Source organism: Amblyomma americanum, chromosome 11 (assembly GCF_052857255.1).
Source record: "Amblyomma americanum isolate KBUSLIRL-KWMA chromosome 11, ASM5285725v1, whole genome shotgun sequence".
Taxonomy (NCBI): domain Eukaryota; kingdom Metazoa; phylum Arthropoda; class Arachnida; order Ixodida; family Ixodidae; genus Amblyomma; species Amblyomma americanum.
In genome coordinates this window covers 77,938,493-77,957,744 of record NC_135507.1, presented here as the reverse complement: position 1 = coordinate 77,957,744, position 19,252 = coordinate 77,938,493, and the positions used below count along the sequence as shown (strand labels likewise).

Sequence of the window (19,252 nt, the reverse complement as noted above, 5' to 3'; positions counted from 1 at the left end):
CGGTGAACAGGGAAGTGCATAAGTACTTTTAGCGGAGCACGTACTGCGCCCCTCAGTACCCACGCGGTGATTGGTCCCGACGCGGCATGCTTGCACGCAGTTGACGAAAACGTGGCACCATGTGGCTCCCAAAGGCGATCTGCGCGTGCGCAGTAACGGGGCGCCGAAAGAGAGAGCGCTAGCGCTGAGCTAAATGTATCTATCAAGAACAAGGTGACTATCTCAAAACAGGAGGAAGCAATCTGCACTTTGGATCTTCAGAGAAAGGATAAGAGTACACGCTCTAAGAAAACGCCAGTCAGTGGCACTGAAACGTCAAGTAAGTCCATCGTCCAGCTGAGCATAAGTTGTGGCCCCTAGGAGTTGGTTCGTGCCACAGATTGGGTCTGGGTGGCGTGAACAAGGGGATGGTGCCGACATGGAGGACGAGGTGCAGCTGAATGAGGAAGAATGCCAGCACACAGACGACTAATTTAGAGGTGGATGTTGCGGCAGGGTCGAGGAGACACATCACGTGGCGTCGGCGTTTCAGTAATTATCGAAACGCAAAAGGTGCTCGTGTGCTGTGTGATGTGAGTACACGGTAAATATCCGCAAAAGAATGTCTGGCAGCACCTCCTCTATTTTTACAATGCCAGCCGTATGACCCGCTTCGCAATGGGAGCCGCTGGTACGCCTCACTTCGGTTACTGCGGCGCTACCCAGATGGTTGGACTGCTTGCATCATGCTTGCCAACGGTTGCGCGGTGCGGGCGTTATCTGTTCCACTCCTATACTGCAGACCTACGTCAGGCGTCTGTTAGATTCCTGCTTCGTGCCCCTTCTTGCGTAGCTCTCGATTCATTCGCGGCGCACCGCTTTTTCCAACGACAATCGGCTAGAGCAGCAGCTTTGCTCGCCGTTTCGAGAGGTGGGCTCAGGCGTGCGCTCCGCCCATCACTTGAGGATGCTGTTCGTTGCCAGATGAATAGAGCGATGCAAGTTGCTACATTTCTTCGTTTCGTTGCACCATGATTAACGAAAATTGTTTTGCGCGGACAAATGGTGCGGTCCGCGACGCTGACGAGGTGTCCTCGCAGCAGCACTAAAATGGTCCCGGTTAATTATGGCAAGCACGGCTGCTGCTTTCACTTTTGTGCGAAGTGTGGGAAAATTTAAGCTAGTTTGTCGAAAAGGAGACGTTCACGTGCATTTATTTACATATATTCACAACTCTTTACACCAATAGCATAGAAAATACTTTGCATGTGTCTGCTGCTGTATACATAACAGCTCTGTGTTTATAGCCATTTACATTTTGTAGAATTGTGTATTTGCTTGTATTCACACTTATATTCAGTCATAAGAAATATGATATGTATTGTAGCGCAAGCACATTAGTACTCTCGAGGAGGACAAAGCATTTCGTGCGCGAGTGGAGCATAACAAGAGTACACTAATCAAAACACACCTGACGCCCGTCTAGACAACCAGTGTGTACGCCCTCGTGTGTTTGCCTCCTCCTGCGGCGTGAAGTGAACACTACGGTAGAATCAACGCAGCTGCTCCGCCGAAGAAACGGCTGTAGTGTGGTTCGGCCTTTACGGTGACTGCGCCTGAAGACGTACTCAAGTGGACTCGATTTCGATTTTATTTGCCTCGTTTCCTTCAAGCGCTTTTTTTTTAGTTTAGCATCGGACGTGCAGAGCGCAAACCACGTAGTAGCGCTGCCAGGCGCCTTGCCGAAACGCGCAGGGCTCAAGTTGCAGTCTCAGTTCGTCTGCACATTGTTCTCGACAAACCCAATGCCACGAACGCCAGCGTAACTTCCGCGCCGAACAAACGGGCAGCAAGCCTCGTGGTGAACGCGCTTTGGATGTGCGCGCGCGGCGTTGTTCGCCGCTCATTGCGTGATTCCTGCGTGCCCGCACGGCCACAGTGCGCCAAAACTAGAGATATGTCAGACGCGTCGCTTCCTTTCCTTAAAAATCAATTTTCATTTCATTTCCTTTTCCTTACGGCGTGGTTCGGGTGCACACAGAGATATGTTATACAGGTCTCGCTTTCTTAAAACCAATTTTCATTTCATTTTCATTGCCTTGGGGCGCGGTCCGGGTTGTCGACCTAAATATGTGACAGGCGTCCCTTCCTTTCCTTGCGCTGCCGTCACGCGGCATCTGTTGGGGCAGTGGCGTACATTGCGAGGAAGAGGAGGAGGGACTTTTCGCTCCCGGCCGTCGCCGACGACACCGGCTTTTCTGCAACATGAGCTCCTTAACGCTGTCGGTTAACATTGTGTCTGCCTCTGACATCCTCACATTAACTTTCAGTTGTTTAGACATGTGGATTGCTGCTTGATACCAGTTGAATTGAGCAATAAACCAACGGCGAAAATCATCAACCGCTACGTGAGTGGAGGGCTCCGGAATAATTTCGACCACCTGTGGATCTTTAAAGTGCGCTGGGCGCCGTAGCTGGCTGGCCCGCTCTTTGTAGTAAATGCAACTGTAATAAACAGCAAATGAGCATTCACGCTTTGTCGTCCCTTCCTTTGTTCCCTCGAGCACGTATTCCTCCGCGGTTAGCAGTTGTAACGTTGCATCCGCGGAGTGGGATTGCGGGGGTGAAGGCCGTCTCCCATATTTCCATAATATATGGAACAAGAAGAACGGCGAAAACATTGTCATTTTTCTGATCCGCTTATATTTCTACGTGATCCGGGCGTAGAGTACGGAATCTGGACTCTGCTCCCAAAGACTGCGCTCCAGATATCACGTGAAAACTACAAAGCAAAGTAAAATTACGTCTGTACAAATTTTAAATACCTTTATATTGTTGTTATTGCTACTACTCGTCTTATAATTTCTCGTGCATTGAGTCTTTGTGTTGAGTATATATTTAACCCGCTGCACCATGGCCTCACTGTTCATTTGTAACTCAACTCTGATCAGGTATCTCTTCTTCCCGCCGTGTGCTTGCGCTTTACGCTTCTTCTCCCGATGTAGCTTGGGGCTGAGTGTAGAAATTATGTATGCCCACCAGCAGTAGGGCCTATTAAAGGGGCCTGCTATATTAAAAATAACTAAAAACAAGTTATGCAAAAAGCTTTAGGACTCCACCGTGTACTGGCTGCACTGCTCATAACTGGCGCTACAATCTGGTAACCTCCACGCAGTGGCCACGTGAGAAAGCAGTTTCGAATCGAGACTCTGCAGTTGGTGTTGTTGAAAATCTCTGCCACCTACTATCATTTTTAAGGCGAAAGCCTTTAATGGTTCATGTTGCATCCGTCCGTTACTCTATTGCGCCCATGGCCTCCGAGATCCCCCACGGTCGGGTAATCTCGGGGGCCATGTTGTTACTTTGATAGTTCACTGCGCATGCGCGAGGTGGTGCCACCAGCGCAAGCGCCGCGTCCGCGCCAGACACCTTGCAGCTGTCGACCCAGCCGGGCGCCGCGCAACCTCCCTCCTAGCGCTGGCTTCAATGGAGTCTCAGAATGCGGACAAACGCAAGTGCTTAATTAAAATCTGACGCACACATCAGTGACACAAGCAGCAATACCACCCTGAAGGCTTTCGCCTCGCCGCATTTTAGGTCAACAAAGTGACCCCTGAATTTTTTCTCTTTTTGAGACGATAAAGATTGTTCTTCCAACAGCTGCAGTGGGTGCAAATAGGTACACCAAACAGAGAATAATAAAATGTTTATTCAAAACTTCACTCTTAAAATTTAAAATCGAATTACAGCCGTTGCACAGATTAGAACTGATTCACTGCAATCGTATTTGGAGTCCAATCGCAGCCTTGACAATAGCGGCACAGGCATTTTCAAAAATGTGATCTGTACATGTGCTCCAATGACAAACAATTAACAGTGCATGTCAACAAGAAAAAAAGATGCCTTAAAGACTGAATGAAAACAAAAGGTTCCTAAATCTTGGGTTGTGCCAATAAAACATTGGTTACAACACAAGTAACAGAAGCGGAAAGAGAAAAATCTGGAACTGCTCAAGTACTAATTACGTGCAGCCGTTCCTGTGTGGGCCTTTTCAATGGGAGACGCAGTTCCAATTCGCCTCAACCTTCGTTTTTTTCCGACCCGTGTCTCCGGTAGGTTAAGTCCTGGGCGGTGCCGAGCGCCTCCATGTGAGGCAGGCAGGTGAGGAGGAAGCAGCCCTGGAAGGAGAGGGCGAAAAGCATTCAGGGGCTGTGGGGATATATCAATGCCGTAAACTAGTCTGGATGATTACCACTTCTGGAAAAAAGATGTCGAGGACCTGTCGCGATCCGCAAGTTGCTGCTCGTACACAAAGAAGAGAACGATGTAAACAATAGGTACGAGTATAAAAAAAAAATCAAGGAAGCTTGGCAGTGTGTGCGCTTGTAGAACAGTCTTCCACGCGAACCAATAGCTGATGATTCTCAACAATGAGAGTTCTGTTCCACAGGGCCAAGTGGAAATACGTTGTACACATGCCTGAAAGGCCACATCGATGTTTAACGAGTCGTAGTAGAATTTACGGAAATGTTTCTGATATGCAGCTCAGCTGGCCCATTTCTAAATCATTTAAAATCCGCCTGTATCAGGAATCCATGTTGAACACACTGCAAAGGCCGCATCGCAAGATACCAGTAACGGCGCTGCACGTCTTACAAATAGTAACATTCAATACATGCGGGCCGGCTGCACTGAGGCTTAGTTGTGTCATTAACATTAACCCTTGCAGAAGACGTTTTTTTATTTTTCCACTCAGAATGCATTTCGCTTTTTCGATTTCGACAGTTACAGGTATGCGTTCTGTCTTCGTTGATATTATTAGTTCTATGTGCCGCTAATATGCGCGGCAGTTTTTCCCAACGTGAACTATATCACGGACATAGAAGAACGACTCAAAGTTTGTTGCAAAGAATTTCTCCTTGCGAGCCAAAGCCATAAAAGTTTCTTCCGTGAATAAAATTTGCTCCTTCAGCGTGCAACAAACTTTCTTATCATGGGAGAAATTTTCATATGAACAGTATTTTATCTACTATGACTGGCTTCCCTATCGTCGCGGCCAACCTCTTTTCTGCTAAAGCAAAAGCTAACAAGATTGTTTAATACATTCGAAGCAGTGTGAAAGCACAATTCGTGCTGCGTGGAAGAGGAAGAAGAGCAGGCAGTGCCGAGAGACGGAGCGCTCGCGCTAGGCCAGCTGGGGACAGACAAGGCAACAGGGAACGGACGATTTTGCTCGGGGTTGGTACCCGTCGGATTTGTGCTTACGCACGAAAAGAGAAATTTGTCGCTCTGGCAACAGCGTTTAGGAAGACACAATGTTTCGTTTTGACACGAACTAGTGGAGGCAGCAAAATAACTTCGTGTTCTTGCGCACTTGCTTGCACAAGAGTAGAGAATGATCGGTGCGTAAAGTTACGCTTACACGTAGTGTCAGGTGCCCGAGGCTTCAGCACGCACAAGCCTCCGCACAAACAGAGAAACAAGAAAGCCGGGGAAGAATTCAGTCTGCTCATTAAACCTGTGCCCACAAAAAAGTAACTCATTCGCGCTGATTCATCAGATGTGCTATACCCGCATACAACTCAAGACAGAATTAAGTGGCAACTGACACTCAAAGGAGCCGCGTTCCAGCCGATGGGGTCGGCCGATTCTCCACCTTCACCGACTATCTCCCTCTGGCCCTTGACCCATCCCTATGGACCTGTTATAGTCAAATACAAGCAAACGAAAAAGCGGCTTTTTCCCGTCAAAGGACCCTCATCCAACCAGTGCAGTAAGTCGATTCTCATCACCCTGTGTGCGAGACAACGGAGGGAGCGGCGCCACAATGCAGAGGCGACTATCCCGGACCCTGGAGCTGTAGGGACTGGACTATTCTCTTTCATCTGCCACTTGCTCCACGGATTGTTACACCAGCAGGGTGATGAGATTCGGCCGACACCAAATAGTACGCTGGGTTTTCCTCCGAACCGCACCCTTAACGCAGTCACGTTAAAAAAGATTTTGAGCTCCTAACCGACCATTGAGAAGGACACGACAAAGCTAAAGGCCTCTTCACCAAGTGTAGGAAACTTCATTTGGTTTCGGTTTCAACTACTACAGCGCACCTGGTGACTGCAGGAGACGTGATGTAAAAAAAAAAAACAGACAGAACAAATTGTGGACATCCACGCCGCATGACAAGTTAATGTCGGTGGCTGATTTGTCTGAGCCATCGGGGAGCGAAGCTGCTTTCTTAGCGCCGGCGCGGGTTCTAGTCGTTCTCGGTGATAAAGTTATTTGAGCTGCATACCGTTGCCATGAAAACACTACGACGCTCCAGTTGGCTTTCCGCCGCCCGCTACAGGAGGAATTGGCGCTGACGTCAGCTTTGCCTGGACTACGGTATGTAGAGCAAGTTTCTTGCCCCCGAATCAGCCCTCCTTCGCAATTCTACGAGAACCATTACTGTACGCACGCATTTATCTCGGAGACTTTTTCTTCTTAGGAAGTGCTGCTTTGCTGCTCTGCTACCTCCACAGCCATGCGATTGCACTCTGTCACGTGACTCGAGGCGCCAAACACAGAGCAGCGGAAACTGTCCACACGCTCTGAGTGCTGCGCAGTTGACACCCCTTCAAGTCCACTGTTCTCCGCGTCATAGTTCATGCCTCACTTTCATTGGTTGACAAGGTCTGACGTCACGACCTCTGCCGAACAGCAACAAATTAGATGCGGCGACGAGCACAGTTTTTCCTCCGAACTTCAGATATAACGCTATTGCGTTCAAAAGAAAAACAAACCGCGATTGAAGCAGTACAGCACACAGTCACACAGCTGCAGAGCTGCAAGATAAAGCCTACCTCTTGTCATGAACTCGTGGTGCATGATGGCTCTGATGCTCGGCCGCCTAGCGGGCTCCGGTTGTAGAATCCATCGGATGAGAGCGCTCGCGGCGGGGGACACAGTCGGGGGAATCTCGAAATCGTTCCTCTTGATTCTGGCCAAAGTCTTTTCCCTCGTCGTTGTCTTGAAGGGGGCACGCCCCACTAGCAGCTTGTACCTGCGGAAAGCAGTTTTTGGCTTGTCAGTGTGCGCGGGAATCCGCACACAATCCTGTGGCAGACATCACACACACAAACACAATCACAGCTTGAAGGACTGCGGGCACAGCCATGCTACGACACCCCTACCGGCCAATCACCACGAAACGGTAACGTAACTGCGGGCAAACGACGCTCGTGATGCACGAAGTGTCTGGTTTTGAACGTGAAGAGCATGATCTGATTTTTTTTAAGATGAAGAGGAAACTTATAGCGATTGTTGTGCATATTTTCTCTGAAGCAATTGTTACTTCTTTCCTGGAAGATACGTATACCCAGTTGCGCACCTGAGAATCACCCCAACAGGTTACCAACTGTACTTTTTCGGCAAGTGAATTAACGCCACTTCGCGTCTGGTGGCCGGCGTCTCCGAATCCCAAAATAAGAAGCGTGTCAGCGGAAGGATTTTGCAGAAGACTGCCCGCCAGGTTAGTGGCAATGAGGGTTGCAAAGAATAGTTTGGGCTAGCGGCGTAATTTCATTGTTGTGAGAAACAGCCTGAACTGGATGAGACAGGGAAGAAGGAAGAAGCACATTTGCCGTCTTTTTTAATTCTTTGTGTCGTCAAGTTTGCTCTGTTCTATGGAACAATTTTAGTGAGCCCCCAATTTATTGATTCTTAGGTTTTCTCGGAACCGAAAATTAAAGCACCATGAACGCTCAAATACAATAAAAAGTAGGAGTAATGATATCTATCACAAATATCCCCAAGTGCTCGGTCCCGATAAAATCGCGCCTGTCAACATAGTGGAATGAACAAGCACAATTCATCCCTTCGGGATAGGGTGACTAGTTGAAATACGAAAAATTCTGGCGGATGCAACTTGCTGTAACAAAATTAACCATTTGTACATAGCGCCTAGCTCATTCGTAAAATTCACATCTACTTGACTCGACGTAACCCGACTGCGAGCAGAACTACGATGTTTAAACACAACCCATCACCACCGTCAACTCTGGCCCGACTAGCTTCACCAGCTCAAAATAAAAATAAATGCCACGGCCATGATTTCTTCCCTCGTTATTGTCACCACAAGGCAAGATAGTCAAGGGTTAGCAATTTTTTATATCCACATTTCAAAGAGCAGACTCTTCCTTTAATACTTTTACGGGCGGATATACCTATACGATATGTATTGCGAGCTGTCGTTGCAAGCATGAACGTTGTAACCAGTTGCAAACAGTTCTGCGCAATCATCAGGTGAGACTCACATGATGCACCCGACGGCCCAGATGTCCGCTTCGTAGCGGTAGCCCTTCAGGGTCAGCATCTCGGGGTCCATGTAGTTGGTGGTGCCGCAGATGGACGTAATGAGTTGCTCCGGGTAGAGGACGCGGGTCGCGAGTCCGAAGTCGGCCACCTTGAGTTGCGAGCCTTTGGTGAGGAGCAGGTTTCCGAGCTTCAGGTCTCAGTGGATGACCTGCTCCTGCACCAGGTACTCGCAGGCGAGGAGCAGCTGGCGCAGGAGGTGCCGCACCTCTGTCTCCGTCAGCGTCTCATGGCACTTGTGCAGCTCCTCAAGAGACTGCGGAATAAATGCGCTAATGAAGCCTAGGGAAGACCCTTGAAGGCTAGACGCTCTTAAGAACGTGATAAAGAAAATGGGATCCCTTAGGATGCAGCTAGGCACATGTAGCACGCTTCTTCATATGACGGCAGTTTGGAGAAAGCTTGATTGAAGTAATTGCTTTCCGTTGCTCAAAATACAGTGCCCACACGAAAATATTAGATGACAGTTTTCGAAACAACGAAGGCAGTTTTAATTTCTTGGCTGCGCCCTAAATTATGATCCAAGAACACAATGCGGCCGTTCTCACAAAAATTGCCGAAACAAATAAATAACCAAATACATATTCACGTAACCCAATTTTATAGAAGCGGTGTGAAATATACACAACCTTAAATATCCTCTCATCAGGCCTCGAAAAATAGATATGTGAAGTGCCGTCAGTTGCGTAAGAGACAAAACGTCGCTTACGCAAAAGTGTGCCCGGCGGTCGCATTTAGGTGGAGGCAAAATGCAGGAGGCCCCTGTATTGTGCGAAGTCAGTGACCGTTAGAGATTCCAAGGGGGCCTAAATTATTCCAAAATTATTCCACTACAGCGTCCCTTACAGCCACAGTTGTTTTGAGGAGCTAAAGGGACTTAGAAAGAGGGTCTCAATAAAGGTGCCATGTTTCTGCGATGTTAAAAGACGACGGTTCATAATTATCCCCCAGCAAGGATTATTTTATTTCGCTTTTTGGAAGCCCAGTTATATGCAGACGAAATCTGAACTTCCGCGGCCTCGCGCCTTTCCCTCTCCTCTCGCACGCCAAAATGGCAGCGCTCCTCCGCCGGCTTCACTCTCTCGGCCCCATCCCCTACCTCCGCCGGCTGCGGCGCGCGCGGAGTGGCCTCGGCCGCGGTAGCGCGTGACGTCTGAAAGAAATTGGCGCTGTGAACTAATGATTACCCTCGGCTGCAATCGCCATTTGCAAGACGCGACGACGTCTGCCAGATTTTCGAGCAAAATTCCGGCACCGCAAGTTGCCGCGAGGTGCGACAGCGGGAATTTTAATAAAATTTATCGTAAATTTCCCGCTCGCATTTGAGGTCTCGTACGTGGCATGTACGCTCGGGGGCCTGTACTCTACATAATGCAAACATTTTAAAGCCCAGCTCAAACACCCCTTTCTGTGGCCCTTTAAGCACCATTAAATGAAATGAAAACGTACCTTGAGGACTAGCCACGTTTTTGGATGAACGCAAAGAAATTAAGTGGAAATACTTACCACTGAAGGGAGGAATGTTAACACACCTGTCTTTTGCATAGCTCCAAGATGATGTACACGTTTTTGGCGTCCTCATAGCGGCTGTGGAAGCGAACGACGTGCTTGTGGCACAGGGTTCGGTGGATGTTGATTTCTTCTTCGAGCTGTAGACAACAAATTAATGAGCAACATCACAGAGGTTGTATTAAGCGTGAAGAAAAGAAGGTAAATTGCTGGACTATGATGCTGCTACCTATTATTAATAAAGACGTGCGCTGAAATGACAAAACTCATGATGGTGGCAAGGGTAATCGGTCGCTAGAGTGGAATTTAAAATATCATATCATATGGGACCGGGTCTCAGCGTATCACAGCCAATTGTTTGTTTGCTTCCCACTGACGCTTGAAAGCCGCAGAGCGTGACTGAAGAACAGTGACCTACATGCAAGAGGACTAAGCGGGTTCGATATCTAAAGTGGGTTGTGTAGCATATATCAGAATACGGCCGCAGTGCCCAAATCCACGAAACGTTTGTGTTTGGAACCGGCAGGCTTTGACATCTCGTTATTTTTATGTATGCGTGGGTAGCGCGAACATTCTAGGAGGACGATGGGGAGACAACAGCCGCCTTGCGATCACACAATCTTTCTTTTGCATTCGCTAGAGGGCGCCACACATTTTGAACTTGTGCACGAATCCTATGCCGTAGCTCAACCTTCATTAATTCGTTTTCATATGATTCGGCGCGTCTGCACGCCTCGCAGCGCCGGCGTCGCCATAAAAAATGGGTGGTGTTCAACGCGGTGTCAAATCAAGCGTCAGGGTCAAGGTGATGTACCAAATGACCGTACTCTTATGATCCGTGGTCATACTACAATATTTTGGGTCATACCACCTTCGGTTTGACCGTGTGAGGCATTGAAAGTCATTGCCTGATGCTCATCGAAATCGGAAGTTGTACTCTCAGCAGCAGAGCTCTCACTTTAAAAGCCACAAAAGGAATTTTTGTCCTCAGTGTCCAATTTAGAAAATTTCTTCGAATAGAGAAGAGACAGAGTGACAGAACTCACATATTGCCGGTCAATCTCCGATTTGAGATGACTCTTGGAGACGATTTTGCCTGCGTACGCGACATTCGCTTTTTTGTCCACGAACTGGTAGCAGTGCGCACATCCGCCCTGAAAAAGTAATGCCAGCCTTGTTGCAAGGACATTCAAATGACGGGTGAATGCTTTCGCACTGTGTGACTGAAACACTCAGGCAGTGGATTCCTTCACTCGAACGCGAAATCGGCTTGATGCGTAAGTACTAAAATAGACCACAGCACGAAATTCAAGACAGCTGGGACTAATACATGCTGAACGCAGGTAAGTTTCAAAGGTATGGTTCAGTTCACAAAGCATAGCAGACAGGAATAATTTGAAGACAGCCTTACAAATTCTAGGGAAAAGTGCAAAAGTAAAGTTTTTCAGCGGAATTCTCCAGTCGTTGTTCACAATAGGCTTTTTGAGGCGTTAAGCTGCCTTTTATTGGCACAGTAATGCCTGTATAGTAGATGACATCAGAAAACAGGACAATCGCATTAACTAATAAAGTGAGTAATATGACTTTAAAATGATAACTCTTGACAAAATCACCATATATGTAACCGAGTTCCCCGGCTTTTGCACAGTCGTGGTCGTCCGGTCCACATGACGAGTTGCCCTCTGACCGCCTCACAAACGAGGAACCCGCCGCACTGGCTCAGTGCATGGTTATAGCGCCCTGGTGCTGAGACGGAGTACGCGGGCTCGAATCCGGCTGTGGCAGCCGCGTTTCAATCGAGTCGAAACGCAAAGAGCGAACGTGTGCTGAGCGACGTCGGTGCCTGTTAAAGATCCCCACGTTGACAAATTCATTAATTCGGTGGTGTAAATTTCTGGAGCACTCTTCAATGGCACCTCTTTAACTCTTCCATCCTTCACTTCTGGCTTCCCCTACTGCGAAGTTGAGGTGTCCACCGGGATGTCAGAGCAATCTTCCTCGTTTGGGATAACCAACCTTCCCAATCGAGGAGGGGGAAGGCCGAGTAGAGAGTACAGGCGCCTGCGTGCCCTCACAACAGCTTTTAAGAGGCGGCTCTCCGCTCCTGTGTTGTGTACTGTTCTTACATATGCTATATAGAGACACTAACCTCGAGTAACACTCGAGGAAGAAGAAGCGTATTTCTCCCACAGGAGACCCTCCAGTGGCGAACACACCGCCACTTCGCTTTCTTTCGAGCAACACATACACAGCAGGCTGGTTCATATATAGGTCGGCCACTTGGGCAAAACGACTTGCGGCATTCTCCTGAAGGAGCCGTTCACCTTCTTTGGGGAGGATCCTTAACCCCCTCGCTTTTAAGAATAGGGTGATTCAGAACAAGGCGAACATATCGCCCTAACCGATGCGGGTCCCACGTGGTCGAAATTTTTCCGGTGCCCTTTTACACCCTCTCTCTCACGGCACGGTTGAGGCGAGCCGGTCTCTTAGCACAAAACGCTCCTTTGCGTAAAGATGCATTGTCAAGCTGTGTTATTATTGTTTGATTGAAGAGTCGCAATAAAGAATTTCTTGATTACAGCCACCCGTAGTCAGGACTACTAACGGAAAAGCAACCGTATTCTGACCACTACAAGTGCCGCCTGTGCCAAAAGTAATTAAACAACCGGATTTGATTCTCAGCTGTAGAGTGGAGACATTACTGTACTACTAAAGTCTACAACGTCTGGAAAGGTCAGCCTAAGGCAGGGACACATGTCCGGCGTTGCGCTCCGGTCGGTGCTTGCGAACTGCCGCCCCACCTCAAGCCGGGACACACGGAAGTGCGAGCGCCGATTCTCTCAAGCACCGCCCGCAGCCGCGGTGTCAGCTTGACATCGCACAGCAGGGCCTCTGTGTATACCAATGACGTCCGCCCAGGAAAGACAACACAGCCCTGCTATCACAAAGACTGCTATATTCGAGTAGCGACAAATTATGCCTGTGCAAGTAGCGAGTTTTCGGCAAAGGCGCCGCGTGTGGGGCCGTCGGGCAACGAACGACGCTGCTGCCTGGCGGCCCTGGTCGTCGCTAGGCCTATAGCATAATTCGCATCGCAGCCGCACCGCACGGCGCTTCGGGAGTCGCCTGTGCTACAATAAACGGCTTACTCGTGACATCGCTTTAGCTCTTCGCATCATTATCTCATAATAAAATTCAAATATGGTCGGTTTCAGTAGCGGACCTAGCGAACGCTAGTCAAACCGCACCGCAATGGCGGGAAGCGGCCGCTGCAAAGCTTCTGTGGCACCAAAATTTCTTGAATCGCAGTCATAAAAGAAAAAAAGAAGGAAATCACAAGAACTGCTAGCTATGTGCAACTAGCGAAAGCATGCCCTGCACAAGGGCCGAGCTTTCGGCAACGACCCCTCCCGCGTGCGACAAACTTTGCTGCCTGGCTCCCCTGGTCGGCGCTAAGCCTATAGCCAGTTTCGCATCGATGCCGCCGCCAAGGACGTTTCGGAAGTGGTCAGCGCTGTATTATAAAGGCATTACTATATTCACCAGTTTATTGTGAGCCCAGTCTCATAAAATAAAGATATGCACGATTTCCGCGCCGCCTTCAGCAGAGGAGATAGCAGTAGGCCAGGCGAGCAGCAACAGCAAAGCGGCTATAGGAAGAAATTTGCTTGTATCTCAGTTATCACTTCCACCAGCCTCGGCATTAACCAATGCTTGTCAAAAATAACTAATTTTTGATGTTCCCCGCTCTCAGGGCGTGTTATGAACGTGAACAAACAATTCTAGCGCATTTTTCAGGCGCCGGCAACCGGCCTCGAGAAGAGCACCCCTACGTCATCATGACGTTGGCGCTCTCCGCTGTGGCACTGCCTGCCGCTTCCAGCCGGAGCTGGCACGCCGGACGCGCTGGATATATCTAAGCGGTTTGATGCATCCGGCGCTCGCCGGACATGTGTCCCCGCCTTAAGGCTGGTCCGAAAGTTTTGAAAGTATGCATATTGAGTTAGAAAACCGCTTTTTTTGGGGCATTTTCAGGAAGACGATTTTCTTAGTGGTCTACTACACCCGATTGCGGCTGAGATTTGCAAACAAGCAGGCTGGTTAACTAATAAGAATACTTAACTTTTACCTATTATCGTAAGACTTTTTCATTACGATAGGTGTGTAGCCCACCATAAGTAAAGTTCTTATTGGTTTTTATAATTTCGAAAATTCCGTTACCATCGGCGCTGTGGCCCAGCAATTTCTGTCTTTTTCGAAGAGTTACGTGAACTGGAGATGCTGCTTTGCCTGCAAGCTTCTCGAAAACGTGTTTGTTTATTCACGATGTATCCAAAATTAGTTCGGCCAGAGCGCAGACGGTAACCGCATTTTCGAAATTCTAATAATTACTATGGATATTGCTAACGGTGGGCTACACGTCTCTCAATAAGCATAGAACTGTACAGCAATAGCTAAAGAGTAAACTATTAGGTATTGGTTAACCAGCCTGGTAATTCGCACATCTTAGCTGTATTATGCGTACTCCAGTGCTCGCAATGCTATGCCGCTAATGCGGTCTTCTAAATCAAAAAGCCTATTTAAAAAAATATTGTCTAAAATCTTACGTGAAACACGCTATAAATAGAGCTTATGGGCCACTATTCTTGCTGCGCACTGCTAACGTCACTGGCATGGTTACGTTTGCCAAAAGATGTACATTAACCTACTCGCACCGCGTATTAGCTCTCAAGCCTTATTTGCGTTCGATCCACGCACGAAGCGACAGTACCAATTAATATCATGGTTTCTTTCACGGCTCGCTGTTATAAGCACGGTGTGCTAAAAGGGTGCCAGAACAACCGTTGTCATAAGGCGACATACCTTGCCGAGGAACCTGCCGCGGGTGTATTCGGTGTGGGAATTCTTGTCGATGACGACGTCGGGAAATTCGTCGCTGGTCGTCCCAGTGCTAGTCAGAATCTCTCCGCCAGCAGCCATCATCAAGAAGATAAAACGCGATCTCGAATCCACGCTTTTCACAGCTGCAATGCACACTACCGCACAAGCACCAGCGACTGGTCTCGACACTGCCGTTTCTGACCGGTGCGCGATGGTTTTGAAATGTAGGTTGAGAAGGCACGCTGTTGGTTGGCGCCGCTGGTTGCGGAGATGCAGGCAGTGGCCGCACCTAGTGGGCGTGGCCGTCCTTTTGTAGATGTCCTAGCAATCCCTTTCCTAATCTTCCTTCAGGATGCCTCAGGTCATCCAAGCTGCTGGGCTTCCTCGGAATTGAGCTGTTTTCGGCTGGGAAGACTTGCACGTCATGGGGCTCGTGATAAGCTAGAATGGGTACCATGAACAGCCTGTGCCATCTCTGCCAGTGTCAGGCTACCTCCTAGCTCTTGAATTACGCTTTCCTGCTGTGGAGCTACAACGAAAAATTGCATGCCCGAATATTAGTTAATCGTTTTCCAGGAGGGAGTCAGCATGTGAGCATGACAAAACTTATCTTTTATTAATTTCGATTGAGCAAGTTTGAAAAGTACAATCTTGCGTCGTATGTGTTTCGTGCTTTGGCTTTTGCGCAAGAACAAAGTTTTCAATGTTTATTTGACCACGTGTTTTCACGCAGTGTCTGAGCCTGTACATATTCTGATGATTTTTCTGGTAGCAATAATCACGTGGTGCTAAACTGTTAAGTGTTCGAGTGCAGGACTTGTGTGCTCAGCTTCTCAAGATAGACAGTGAAAACTCCACACTATAGCCGTGGATGGATGCCCTGGGAATGTAGCTGGAATAGGGAGACTGGGGAAAGCCGAATACTCAGGGAATTAAAGGTGGCCAGAAATGAGGAAAGCGTGGCAGCTTCCGACATTGTGAATGAAAATGGCGGACATGCCGGTGCAGATCATGAGCACGGAAGAGGCATTGGCTTGTGTAGCTTGGACAACTTAGAGGAAGTAGGTCAGAAAGCATGAATCCAGAGCCACTGTGAAAACGTGACTCATAAGGAAGGGAGTGATAGCTAGCAGATTAACACTGAAAAGCCGAGAGATGAGGTCAGAGCCGAAAGTCTGGGAAGGGACAAAGCCACAATGGTGGTGAAAACAGCAAGGCGGAAGGAAGTCCGAGATAGGGAGAGAGTGTACACACAGGCGTATCGCGGGTGACTCCAACCTGAGACACAGCGCTCCAACTATACTGGAGGGGGTAAGGGAGATAGGTGAGTGGCAGTGGGGATTCTCAAGGCGAGGACAATAAGCGGAGAGCTACCGCAGACACAAATCCGCCGATTTCCCGAGATGATGTGCGTTTTGAGGAATAAGCGAAAAGTGTTCTGCTACCCAGAAAACTCTTTTAAAGCAAAGGCGTGTGGGTGACCCAGGCGAGATCCGCTTCCACGAGATCTTTATTCCGCCTGCTAAGTGTTCTGTGCTTGAGAGCTGTTGTCTTCTGTAGTTTGCGCATGCGCTGAAGAAGGCGATGGTTTGATCTTAACCAGTGGAGAGGCGGGCATGAGCAGACCAGCCGTCCGAGAAAGAATGTTGCAATGCGTCAGCTGGTATAAAGATCTCCTCCCACGACGTATGGTTGGTCGGCGGCGCCCGCATCACGTGTTTAGACGTTACTAGAAACTGCTCTGCCGTCCTATGTTGGCAAGACGGACACGGCGGACGAAAAAAGCAGACGACGCACTGGGGGAACGAAAGTTGCTAAACTTCTTTGAAGTGATTGGCAAAGTCGGGAAGTAGGAAAGATAAGCAGACGAGCTTTTGTCCAAGTTCCACAGACCCGGTGTCTCGGCACTCCTAGCCCTAAGATTGAACGAACTGAATTCGCATACCACAATAGAATCGGAAAATACACTTCGAGGGTAGGCCCTCCAGCCGATGTTGTCCACTGATTTTCCCCCTTGACTCATTCTTACCCTCTCTCTGCTGACCGGTCACATTAGTCCGGCTAGTATTAAATCGCAGGGGGTGTCATTGGAATTGGGAGCCAATGGTGACTTAATCGGATTAACCGCGCTGTCATGTAAATCGGTCACAATGGGAGAGGCATTTACGGCAGGCGAAACTATTCCAGCAACTCTACTAGACACCCTACCGAAGCGTTGCGAAGAGTGGGCTGGTTGCCAGACCTAGCGCGCAAGCTTAGCGCCGCGCCGCTGAATCCCGCTGGGACAAGGCCACTTGACATTTCTCGCTTACCAGTCGGCCGTAGGGAGCCTACATGTAACGCCTGGCTTAGGATGGGGACACCATTTGTGATACCCCTTCATGTTGCGGGCAAAATTTAAGTGGTTCTATTTCTGCAGCTTTCGTAGAAACCATGCCATTTTGGCCCCCAACAACAATTTGCCAGTGGCCTGCTTTTGTGTAAGGAGCCTGCAGGTGCTTCAACTTTCGTGTACAATGGGGATGAGGTGTAGCAGAAAGAGGGGCTGATCACTGATCAGCTACCACTAGCTTATGATATCGCGTGGTGCTGTGCAGCTGTTAGAAATGGCACAATGCCCCTTTGCAAGCACCCCTAGCTGCAGCAACCTTTTGTTCCAAATTCGGGCGCCTCTAACAAAAGCGCTGTGGGACAGGGAGGTGAGATAGTTGTCAATGCTCCCCTCAGCCTTGCACTCAGATTTTCTTTTTTTTTTCTTCTCAGAACAGAGTCAGCCAAACAACGCTCCCGAGCCCATCCCTGCAGTCCCCTTTGTGCTCCCGTTCTCCAGTCTTGGCTACCCTGTCTATACAATATCAGCAATCGCCGCCCACTCTGTCTGATAGCAGTTTTAGGCTGTTTTAAGCAACCTTGTATCGAAATGTCCCCACCCTAAGCAAGCGGTACATGTAGGCTCCCTCTAGGATGGATGCATGCATGGATGGACGGATGGACAGACGGATGAATGGGCGGACGGATGGATGTTCATGGCTGAACACTTTAAATTTGGCGGTGGTTCAAGACACCTAGCCAAGACTTGTGAAATTTTACTCTTGTCTTCATTTTAGCCATCAATCAGATAACCTCCGCTTGGCTACTTGTATCCGCTTAATATCTACTTTCCCTTCACTGTCCTTAAACCCCAATGCTTTGGATAAATCAGGTCCGTTGCTTTCCACTGTAGGGTGAAGCCGTTTACAGAAAAGTATCAAGTGTTCAGCCGTTTCCTCCTCCTCTCCGCACGCAACGCACAACGTGTCTGTCTAGTGGTACCTGACCCTATATGTCTTAGTCCGCAAAACTTCCGTCATCGCATTAAACAACAAAGAGCTTTCCCTAAAATTATTGTAGATATTTCCTTGGACAATTTCCTGCTTAAAGACCCTCCATGTTCCCAGAGCCGATTTCGTAAGCATCCCTGTTTTCCACAGAGCTCTCTCTGCTTGTTTAACCTTTTTAATAACCGATAATTACTAATTTGCCCCCCTACTGCTATCCCGATATCTGCTTGCCAATTTTCTAGTTCGCTTTCTTCATTTCATGTCAACACTCCTTATGTACATGTATCTGAAAACTTTCCTAGCCCACAAGCAGCGCCATCTGCCTCATGGATTTTGAACTACTGTTGCGATTTACAGCCACCTTCGCTATATCAGGCATAATTCCTCATTTTATGCGTTAATTTATGGTTAACAACTACGTATCACAAAACGACGAATCGTTTCACATAATCCGATACCCTCTGTTACCGATGGTTAGGCTGCAGTGGTGCAAATCCTCCACATCTGACGGTGCGAATCCCACACATTTTAGAGTTCATCTCAATTAGTATTTTTTACCCTCATGAACATGTCAAATCATTTGAAACCAGTTCGAGCATTCTGCATCAAGCGGGTGGCCTCTAAATTTTGCTCAAATAGAGATCCTTAAAGAGAGGTAAATGAAGTACAGGTATCAACTCAGGTGCAACTCGCCCACTCTTGCTATGTGCTACAGTGTAGTAACTCTTTTATCAATTTTACCTTCATTGCAGACAGACGGGTCCCTGGCAAACGGAACAAGTAACTTAAAACTATCATAAAAACGTAACTTACAAATATTCATAAAGGTAAAGAAAACATGGTCAAGAGAAGAAAATCAGCGAAAGACGCACGACCTGGACAAGTCAGACAGACTGTCGCCGGAAAACATGGGGACGAGTCCAGAGAAAGCATGACAGGAAGTGTGGGGGGGGGGGGGGAGGAAGGAACACGGAAGACGTATTACTGAGAAGTGCTGGCAAGAGAAGCAGGAAAGCAGGAAACAAGCTAAAGCTAAATTGAACAAAGAAGAGAGAAAAAAATTCATTCAGGGGAAAGGGATGGGTCGGGGCGGAAGTGCAGGGTGAAAGAAACAATTAAGCGAAGGTGTGAGGAGCTGCTGAATACTCTTACCACGTGAAAGACCTGCTTAAACATTACACCAGTGCCGGAATATTCCTGAGAGATTCGCA

General features: G+C 48.4%; 1 protein-coding gene across 1 annotated transcript; it reads right to left on the bottom strand.

Moving 5' to 3' along the window:
- Positions 1 to 8,269: 8,269 nt before the first annotated feature.
- On the bottom strand, positions 8,270 to 14,820 carry LOC144109726 (serine/threonine-protein kinase PLK1-like). The gene is made up of 5 exons (XM_077642524.1): positions 14,704 to 14,820; positions 10,887 to 10,994; positions 9,864 to 9,980; positions 8,483 to 8,587; positions 8,270 to 8,422 (listed from the first exon to the last, which is right to left on the bottom strand). Exons 1-5 carry the CDS (start codon positions 14,818 to 14,820, stop codon positions 8,270 to 8,272), a joined length of 600 nt encoding a protein of 199 aa, XP_077498650.1.
- Between the last annotated feature and the right edge of the window lie 4,432 nt (positions 14,821 to 19,252).

Excerpts from the sequence above, each read along its gene's own strand:
- LOC144109726 (XM_077642524.1), bottom strand. The coding sequence starts at position 14,820 with ATGGCTGCTGGCGGAGAGATTCTGACTAGCACTGGGACGACCAGCGAC. Across the intron at positions 9,981-10,886 it reads CGGAGATTGACCGGCAATAT|CTCGAAGAAGAAATCAACAT; the intron begins GTGAGTTCTGTC and ends TGTTGTCTACAG. Across the intron at positions 8,423-8,482 it reads AGTACCTGGTGCAGGAGCAG|GTGGCCGACTTCGGACTCGC; the intron begins GTCATCCACTGA and ends TCGCAACTCAAG.